General features: G+C 58.0%; 1 protein-coding gene across 1 annotated transcript; it reads left to right on the forward strand.

Annotated features, from left to right (window-relative positions):
* The first annotated feature begins 146 nt into the window (after window positions 1-146).
* On the forward strand, window positions 147-10,167 carry ADAM15 (ADAM metallopeptidase domain 15). The gene is made up of 23 exons (XM_087828288.1): window positions 147-225; window positions 1,317-1,423; window positions 2,071-2,147; window positions 2,588-2,666; window positions 2,844-2,920; window positions 3,013-3,205; window positions 3,934-3,999; window positions 4,082-4,150; window positions 4,229-4,398; window positions 4,535-4,619; window positions 5,062-5,210; window positions 5,296-5,470; window positions 5,745-5,837; window positions 5,968-6,272; window positions 6,358-6,553; window positions 6,816-6,893; window positions 7,330-7,402; window positions 7,621-7,759; window positions 8,142-8,211; window positions 8,815-8,889; window positions 9,281-9,352; window positions 9,617-9,741; window positions 9,836-10,167. Exons 1-23 carry the CDS (start codon window positions 147-149, stop codon window positions 9,876-9,878), a joined length of 2,595 nt encoding a protein of 864 aa, XP_087684414.1. The 3' UTR covers window positions 9,879-10,167.
* Window positions 10,168-10,176: the final 9 nt, after the last annotated feature.

Genomic DNA, 10,176 nt, shown 5'->3' on the forward strand with positions numbered 1-10,176 from the left:
GGGCCTGGCGGGACCCCGTGAGAGGGGACGGGGCGGGGCCTGGCGGCGGCGCGGCGCTGCGGGGCGCGCGAGGAGGACCCGGCGCTGCTGCTCCCGGCGCGCGGCCCAGCACCTGCCGCCCTCGGCGGGCCCGGGGCGCCGCTGTCATGCGGCTGGCGCTGCTCTGGGCCCTGGGGCTCCTGGGGGCGGGCAGCCCCCTGCCCTTCCGGTCGCTTCCAGACACAGGTGAGTGCCGGGCCAGGCGTGGGCAGGGGAGGCTGGAAAGAGGCCGGGGGAGCGCGGGGCTTTGGGGTCCTGGGATCAGAAGGAGGCCAGGGGGGACCCCGAGCAGAGCGCGGCCGGCCTGGTCTGCTGTCCTGGGCCGAGAGCCCGGCAGCGGCGATGGAGTGGAGAAGGAGGGTCATCCTCGGCGCGACCCGTGAGGACGCTCAGGCTCCGGGACCAGGCGCCCGGGGGCCTGGAGCGGCGCCCCGCCCCTCGGGCCCGTGGGAGGGGGTCGCTGCGCCCCAGGACTGCGGTCTCGCTCCCTTGGGGCCTAGCTGACCGCTTCCCCCGGTGCCGGGGGCTGAGTGGACACGCTCGTAGGGTTGGACGAGGAGGGTCCTTGCCGGCATCTCGAGGCCTGAGCGGCCGGCACCCCTCGCCCTGGTGCTGCTGCCGCCGGAGACCCGCGGAGCTGGAGGGGGCCAGGAGCCCAGACGGGGAGCTGGCCGGGAGAGGCTGGGACACCAACTCCTCCTTGGAACTTTCACTTCCTGCTGCGGTCTTGGGCCGGGGGCCGAGAGGGCAGGCGAGGGTGGAGTGTCCGGAGGAGAGAGGGCCATTGTGTGGGGGGCACGGGGAGGAAGCAGGCTGTGGGGAGAGGGTGTGCCGGACTGGGCACGCGGGGTGTTTAGGGAGGGGAGTGTTTGCGCCGCTCACCCAGACACGGGCGTGCCCGGCATCTCCGATGCGCGAGAAGAGGAGGGTGAATGGGCACCGCGCCGCGAGGCTTCCCCGCGTCCTCAGACGGGGGCGTTTCTGCGGGGGGCGGGGGTCCCTGTGAGAACCTGGGATTGGCCTGAGGGGACAGGGAGGAGCCGCGGGCTGGGCCAGCTGAACTTTCCCTGGGGATTTGCGGCCGCTCTGGTGACGGCAGCGGGCTATGGGAGGAAGCCCCCCCTCAGCCCCCCAGTATTCTTTAAGTCCCAGCAGGCAGTGCAGGAGTCCTTCGGGCAGAGAAGGGACTTGATGTACTGGGACCCAGGTGGGTCAGAGGGTCCCAGCTGGTGCTGAGACTCTCAGCACCCTCTTGGGATATTCTGGGGACCCTGCAGGTGGCACCAAGAAAGAGCAGGCAATTCCAGAGAAGGCCCTGAGTGGGCCCTTGGAACCCCAGGTCCTTCAGGACAACCTCACACTCAGCCTAGCAGAGGTGCTTCAGGTGAGCCTCCCTCTCCTCTCCAATGAAGTACACCCCTATACCACCCGTCACCCCACCCAATCAGGTGTCTCAAGACAGAGCTTGGTTGAAGAGCAGGTGAGTGGGCCTCACTGTGGCACGGCCACCCCAGGTCTGGCTGCCTCTCCATCACACCCCGACACCAGGCTTCATTTATCTCCCTCTCCCCTCTACATACATCTCTCTGCCTCGGCCCCACCCAACGCATCCATGGCCACTGGGAAATTCTGAGGTCAAACTTGCTTTCTTGGTCTCATTTGTTGGTTGTCTCAGTGGGGGGACTTAGAGAGTCAGGACCTCATCAAATGCCCTCCCCTTTACCCCCAGTTCTAAAGCTGAGTCAGAGGAAGGGCTGGGGCCTGTACTGAGTCCTCCATGATGCTTCCTCTCTGGGCAGGAAGCCGAGAAGGGGGCGGCTCAAGATACCTTCTTTGACCTCCCAGTACAACCCCCCAGAACAATGCCCCAGGCCAGGCAGGCCTTCCTGACCTCTCCCTTGGGACACCTCCCCCCACCCCCATCGGTGATCTCATCATTGGTGCTCTCCTAAGGGCCTGACGTTTTCTGGTTAGGGAGAATAGGAATTTCAGGCAGGGCCAAGGAGGTGACCTGCTCTCTGGTGCCCACAGACCAGTCGGCCTGAGACTGTTCGGATCAAACTGGAATTGGATGGTGAGAGTCATATCCTGGAGCTGCTACAGAATAGGTAATGGTGGTAGTAATAATAATAATAATAATAATAATAATAATAATAATAACAACATGGCTAACAACTTATATAGCATTTACTATGTGTTACGTATTAAGTGCTTGAATTCATTTAATCCTCATAACAACCCTATAAGTAGATATGATTATGTAGTATTATTATTGCCCTCATTTTATATATAAAGAAGTTAAGGCACAGAGAGGTTACATAACTTGCCCAAGGTCACACAGATAGTGTGTGGTGAAAAATAGGTTGGAACCCAGATAGCCTGGCATAGTTTGTGGCCCAACCACTATACTCTGCTGCCTCAAGGGAAAGCAGGAATGTTGGGGTATTGCCTGGCACCCAGCTACCCCTTATCACCTTCAGGCCTCAGGCTGGCTCTGCACCACCCTGGGATATAGCTGATACAGCCCTCCTTTGTCTTCACTCCACAGGGAGCTAGTCCCAGGCCACCCAACCCTGGTGTGGTACCAACCTGATGGCACCAGGGTAGTCAGTGAGGGACACACTCTGGTGAGTCAGGCTCTCTTGTGCCCTATTTCTGGCCTGAGGGAAGGACGGAGGGGTCAACTGGAGGGTGCCATCCCTGGAGGATGTGGGTGGATGCTTTATATCTTAACCAATAGGCAAGTCTTCTGGGCTGAAACCCTGGCCTACCCTGCAAGCCAGCACTATGTTTCTGTGCTGTAGGAGAACTGCTGCTACCAGGGAAGAGTGCAGGGCCATGCAGACTCCTGGGCCTCCATCTGCACCTGCTCTGGGCTCAGGTACTGGGGGTAGAGTCCACAAAGGTGGAAAGAGTGGCAGGGCACAAGGCATGGAGCTGAAAAGTTGTCTGACTTCCTGCATCTTTCCCTAGGGGCTTGGTGATCCTGTCCCCAGAGAAAAGCTATACCCTGGAGCTGAGACCTGGAGACCTTCAAGGTCTTCCCATTATCTCCCGGATCCAAGACCTCCTCCTGCCAGGCCACACTTGCACCCTGAGCTGGCATGAATCAGTGTCCACTCAAGCTCCACCAAAGCAACCCCTGGGACAGCGTCACATTCACCGGGTAAGGAGGAATGGCAGGAGAGCTGGCCCCTGGACCCTCATAGCAATTTGTTCACAGTAACAATAGCTCCTGCTAATGGAGCACCACGTGCTAGACACTTTATGAACCTTATTTCCTTTAGCTTTCCCAGCAACCCTGGGAGGTGGATGCTACTGATAGCTCTGTTTTAGTGAGATATTCAATGACTTGCCCAAGGCTATTCAACTGATGAGTGGTATACCAAGGATTTAGATGTAGGCACTTGAATTCCCCATGTCTTATGATCCCATATGTAGAGAGCTCACTTGGATATAGAAAATACATAGTTACCCATCATAAAGCAATAAAAACTGAGTTTCCTAATTTGTAAAATGGGGATAATAAAACTACTTATATAGGGTTGCTACGAAGATTAAGTGACTCAAAATATACGTAAAGTGCTTAGAACTGTGCCTGGCATACAGTAAGTATTTGATGGTGTTGGCTATTATTATTATTATTATTTTAATTTGAATAAAGCATTGAATTTGGAGCCAGGAAAGTAGGGTTCTGCTCCCAGCTTCCTAACCTATTTCTTGGTCCACTTGGGCAAGTCCCTAGCCTCTCAGACTCTCAGTGGTTCATCCGTAAAAGGGGCTCTTCATTGTCCTCCGTTTGACCACTCTGGGTGGGAGTGGACACAGCTTGGTCAGCCCTGTGGCTGCTGGCAGTGAGTGGCCAGTGTGCCTGATGCCTCCTCTTGTCCACAGAGGAAGCGAGACGTGGTGACAGAGACCAAGGTTATTGAGCTAGTGATTGTAGCTGATCATTCGGAGGTGAGCTTGCTGACCCCTGCATGTCCTGCCCTGACCCCTACCTACCCTGCCACCTTTCATGGTCACCTCTCCTAACCCACAGGTCCAGATGTACCCAGACTTCCAATACTTGCTGAACCGCACACTGGAAGTGGCCCTCCTCGTGGACACAGTGAGTGTCGGGCTGGATGGCATCCTTATGGCCCCCTAACCATGAGAACCCCTCTCCTGAGCCCCACTTCTTTTTCAGTTCTTCAGGCCCCTGAATGTACGGGTGGTGCTAGTAGGCCTGGAGGCTTGGACCCATGAAGACCCGATAGAGATAAGTCAAGACCCGGGTCTCACACTAGACAACTTCCTCCACTGGCGCCGGACCAACTTACTGCCTCGTTTGCCCCACGACAGTGCCCAGCTGGTGACGTAAGACCCCCAGGCTCAGTCAGTGGGGCCAACTCTACCCTGGCCTGGCCAATTTCACAGCCCAGCTCCCTACCTGAGGTCCTAAAGCTCTGGCCCCCTGGTTTTGGCCTTGACCTTTGACCCCTCGATTCCACAGAGCTACTTCATTCTCTGGGCCCATGGTGGGCATGGCCATTCAGAACTCCATCTGTTCTCCTGACTTCTCGGGAGGTGTGAACATGGTAAGCTATTGCCAGGTCTCTTGCCCATTCCCAGTTAGGTTCCTCCCAGCTGTGGTACCATTTATTCACTGAAAACCCCTGCTGTTACCCAACCCCAGGTTATAGGTATAGAGAGCAGGGGTGCATCTTGTGGCTTCTGCTGTCAGGGCACCCTCACTGATGGACAGCTCATCAGTGTACAGTCTTCACCTAGGAGGTCTTCCCATTCTGGGGGGGGCAACTGAGGCCCAAAGAACAGAGGTGATCTCCCAGAACCACACAGGGAGGGAGGGAGAACAGAGCTGAGCTAGAACCCAGGTTTCCTGCCACCCAGGCCTGGGCTCTCCCACTTTAGAAGCACCTATGGAGGAAGGAGGTACCTACTGAGTGTCCAAGAGGTCAGATAAGGAGAGAACAGGAGCAATTAGGCTGGTGCTGGACCTGGGATATCCCTTTCCCACAGGATCACTCCACAAGCATCCTGGGAGTTGCCTCCTCAATAGCCCATGAGTTGGGCCACAGCCTGGGCCTAGACCACGATCCACCTGGAAACAGCTGCCCCTGTCCAGGCCCAGCCCCAGCCAAGAGCTGCATCATGGAGGCCTCCACAGAGTGAGTAACTGCAGGATATAAAGAGGGGATGGGCAGGGGCCAGGGAGCAGTCTACAGCCCTAACCTTCCTTGCCACCCTCCCCAGCTTCCTGCCAGGCCTGAACTTCAGCAACTGCAGCCGAAGGGCCCTGGAGAAAGCCCTCCTAGACGGGATGGGCAGCTGCCTCTTTGAACAACTGCCCCGCCTATCCTCCATGGCTACTGACTGTGGAAATAAGATTGTGGAGCTGAGCAACCAGTACAACTGTGACTTCCCAGATGTGAGCCCCTCATCTAAAGCCTTGCCCCACTCATTTATGTGCTCTCTCCCTGGCTCAAAGGCTCTCTCCAAGCCTCCTGAACCCCTCTCTGGTTCTGAAAGGTCCTTTCACCCCTCTGCCACCTCCCTGTCTGCAAGGACAGCACATGGATTATTGGGCTGTAGCTTTCACTTGCTGTGGGTGTCCTTTGGGTTCAGGCTCTGGGAGGAGGGGTTGGAAGTAGGCTCTCAGGCCAGCCTGCTCTCATGCTCAGCCCCTGTGCCCTGGCCCACAGGACTGCACCGATTCCTGCTGTGATTACTTCACCTGCCAGCTGAGGCCAGGGGCACAGTGTGCATCTGATGGACCCTGTTGTCATAACTGCCAGGTGGGCACAGACTGGACTAGCCTTCTAGAGTTCATTTGCCAGGGGCCAGAGAGGAAAGAGTCATTCTGAACCCCAGGGCCTGGCTGGATTTGCCTGGCACCCACACTGATGCTCACTCAACCCTCCACAGCTGCGCCCAGCTGGCTGGCAGTGCCGTCCAACAAGAGGTGACTGTGACTTGCCCGAGTTCTGCTCAGGAGACAGCTCCCAGTGCCCTCCTGATATCAGTCTGGGGGATGGCGAGCCGTGTGATGGTGGACAGGCTGTGTGCATGCAAGGGCGTTGTGCCTCATATGCCCAACAATGCCAGGCTCTTTGGGGACCTGGGGCCCAGCCTGCCACACCGCTTTGCCTCCTCACTGCCAATACTCGGGGGGATGCCTTTGGGAGCTGTGGGCGCAGCCCCACTGGCAGCTACGTGTCCTGTGACCCTAGGTAAGTGAGGAAATGGCTCCTCCCCTAGGTTTGTGGGAGCCTTTGCTCCACTCCCACTGACCCCGTGCCTCCTCCCTCACCCCAGAGATGCCATTTGCGGGCAGCTCCAGTGCCAGGGGGGCATGGCCCAGCCTCTGCTGGGCTCAGCCCGGAGCCTGCACTGGGAGATACTAGAAGCCAACGGGACACAGCTGAATTGCAGCTGGGTACACCTGGACCTGGGCAACGACGTGGCCCAGCCCCTCCTGACTCTACCTGGCACAGCCTGTGGCCCTGGCCTGGTGAGCAGCCTGGGTGAGCCAGACTAAGAGGGGAGGGATATCTGGACCGTGGCAAGCAATGCCCAGGTCTCACAGTCCACTAGTGTAAAAGGCACGGACTCTGAGGGGAGTTCGGATTCCTGTGATTGAGAAAAGTCCTGACATCCTATGAACCCTTGGTTTTCCCATCTGTAAAAGCAGGGCGTGGCCTCAGTCTTGTCGGCTTCCCATGCTAATAAGTTCTGCAAGAATGTGATCCATGCTCTTCTTCCCCATTGGGCAGGTGTGCATTGACCATCGATGCCAGCCCGTGGATCTCCTAGGAGCACAGGAATGTCGAAGCAAATGCCATGGCCATGGGGTGAGCTGGCATGGGAAGGAGGAAGGGAGCAGGGAGCCGCCAGGGAGGAAAAGGGTAATGGCCTTTGGAAACACGTACCTGGCTCTAACCCTTGCTCTACCGCTGCCTGGCTGCAGGACCTTGGGCAGGTTATCAGTCTCTCTGAGCTCAGTGTCCTCATCTGTCCAATGGGCATAATAATGGTACCCACTTCCTGAGGTACATGAGATGAGTATGAAAGCTTCTAGCTCAGTGTCCAGCATATAGAAGGTGCTCACAGTGGTAGTTCGATCTAATTTCCTCCTGCATAGGTAAAGACTCCCAGAGTGCTGGCTCTGCCCACCATCATCGCCAGCACACATGCCAGTTGCCAATATCTGAGATCTTGGAAAGCTGGGGATAGGTAAACACAGGCCCAGAGTGCAGAGCCCCTCATTGTTCAACCTGTACCTCCTAGGTCTGCAACAGCAATAGGCACTGCCACTGTGAGGAGGGCTGGGCACCCCCTGACTGCAGTGCCCGGATCAGAGGTAGCATGCTCTGGGGGCAGGGGCAGCTGGGAGGGCAAAGTGGCTCATCCTTTACCCCTCTCTTTTTCCAACCCCTTCACTGCTGGTTCCCTGACTCTCTGTGACCCCTGGCCCCCTGAGTTTCTCTGAGCACTTGACTTCAGTCCCTGCCCCCTGCTCCTTCCTGGGTATGGAGTTCTCAGCCCTGCCCACCTTCAAACTTGCCTTCACCCCCGCAGCCTCCAGCTCCCTGACTACAGGGCTGCCCCTCAGCCTCCTGTTGTTGCTGATCTTGGTGCTGCTTGGTGCCAGCTACTGGTACCGTGCCCGCCTGCGCCAGCGACTCTGCCAGCTTAAGGGACCCAGCTGCCAATACAGGTACCAGCCTCCCTGCTACCAGCTCCCTCCACAGCTCTCTTGAGGACAGTAACCTGGAGCCCCACCCCTCTGGAGCCCCTGCCACCTGGCTCTGACCCCCAAGCCCCTTGGGCTACACCCCACACACCTTCCTTCCCTCCATGTTCCCTGGAACTCTTGGGTAAGCTGGAATGCTAGGGCCACTTCCCCCCAGGTGCCCCTGTGCTGGGGAAGTGGGGCCCTCAGGCTGATCAGCTTCCCCTCCCCACCTGATTGAGCCGAAGCCCCACACGTGCTCCTCTCCAAAGGACTACAAAGCATTAACCCCACTCAAGGCTGGTGTATGAGTGGAGAACAGTGTCTGAGGCTGGGTGCTCTTCCTCCTGCCTTTTTCCATGATCAGGGCAGCCCAGTCTGGTCCCCCAGAACGCCCAGGACCCCCGCAGAGGGCCCCACTGATGCCAGGTGTCAAGGTGAGTCCTAGATGCCAGAGGAGAGAGGGCCCCATCTTGGTCCAGCATCCAGTTTGGACCCTGGAGTGGGCCCAGAGACTCACACTGCCCAAGAGTCAAGCAAAGGAGTCAGGCCGCCCTCCCCTCCCCACTGGTTGCAGGCTGAGAAACAAAGTCCAGCCTCGAGTGGGGTAGGGCAGTCACCTAGAGGAGGATCTGCTGAGCTCTTTGAGCTGGCCAAGCTGGTGGCTTTGAGAAGTGGTCTACCCCTGCCCCCCACAGTGGTCCCTGAAAGGAAAGAGAGGGTGGGACCCAGAATGACCTTCAGTGTACAGGGACCTGATGAGGCCCAGTTTACCATATGTAGAGGGCTGGGAGTGCCCATGCCCTGAGCCCCCTGGATCTGATGATAGGAGTATGTGTGTGGAGGTGGTCTCCATGCCCACTCTACCACTTGTCACCCCCTCAGCATGCAACTGAATAATGATATGCACAACCCCGTTGTCCCTGGGGTCCTGGCTGCCCCTCCCTAGGCACTAACCCCTTTCTGCCCACATCTGTCTCTCTCTGCTCCCTCCCTCCCCCCACCCCATTCCTGCCTGTTTGCTCCTCCTGCTATCTCAGCAGGCTAGTGCTCTTGGCTTCCCGGCTCCCCCCTCCAGGCCACTGCCTCCTGACCCTGTGTCCAAGAGACTCCAGGTAAATCTGGGCCAGGGCAGGTGGGAGGCTTGGTGCCCATCTGCAGTTCTCATCCCTGTTCCCTGCCAGTGGTGCTCTTCATTAGGGGACCAGGGTGCCCCTCAGCCTTCAGACACTCTGAGCCCAGAAGCCGCCAAGGGTGAGCCTCCTGCCTTGGTTTCTACCACCATCTGGTGGTCAGTGGCGGGACTGCAGTGGGCCAGGGACAGCACGGTGACCTGTACCTTCCTCCCCCAAACATATGCTGGCATGCACCCAAGCCCTGTGCGCATGTCCCCGTTCTCCTCCCCTCTGGCTGAATGTGCATGTTGATCTGAACCCTTCGGAAGAACCTCTGCATGTTCACTGCCCCTTGATGTGCTCTCACAGCCACTGCCCTCTCTCTGTTCAGGCTGAGCTGGCTGACCGCCCCAATCCCCCCACCCGCCCTCTGCCCGCTGACCCGGTGGTGAGGCACCCGAAGGTAACAGTGGGGGGAGAGAAGGTTACAGCCTCTTCCACCACCCAGGGCTGTGGTAGTGGTGGCCCTGGTGAGATGCCCCCTCTGTGCTTGAGGGCACATACCCCAGTGGTATCTCTTATGGTGACAGGTTTGTTTGGAAACAAAGATGACCTCTGGTGTTGAGTCCCCCTCCCCCATAGCTGGTGTTCCTCAGCACCAGTACATCGGGGGTGGCCAACATGACACCCCCTCCCAAGCTTGTGTCCTACCTTCTCTCTTTCTCAGTCTCAGGGGCCTGCCAAGCCCCCACCCCCAAGGAAGCCACTCCCTGCCGACCCCCAGAGCCTGCGACCTTCAAGTGACCAGCCTGGTCCAGGAGCTGGAATTCCACCTCTAGTGGTACCCTCCAGGTGGGCAAGGAGGATCGCTGAGAATGGGTGGGCAGAGTGAGTGGTCTGGGAACAGGGGGCTTCTGACCTTCTTTCTCTGCTTCTGGCACCCCAGGCCTGCACCGCTGCCCCCAGCTGTGTCCTCCCTCTACCTCTGACCTCTTCAGAAGTTCCACCTGCCTCCAACCCAACTTAGGACTTAAAGAAGCAAGGGACCATCCCTGGAGTACCCCACCACCACCACCACCGAGGTGATGGAAGGAGCCAGAGCCTGGATGCAAAGGAGAGGCGTTTTAAGGCACCTCCACAAGCATGGAGCAGCCCCTGGGGACCTGCCCACGCAGTTGCAGATGGGGGTTAGGGAGAGCTGGGCGCTGGACCTGGCTGAGGGAGGTGTGCACAGCCTGTCTCTGTTCAGTTGTAATAAACGGAAGATCTTGGGAGTATGCCTCGGAG

Source organism: Miniopterus natalensis, chromosome 19, assembly GCF_054644295.1.
Source record: "Miniopterus natalensis isolate mMinNat1 chromosome 19, mMinNat1.hap1, whole genome shotgun sequence".
Classification (NCBI taxonomy): domain Eukaryota; kingdom Metazoa; phylum Chordata; class Mammalia; order Chiroptera; family Miniopteridae; genus Miniopterus; species Miniopterus natalensis.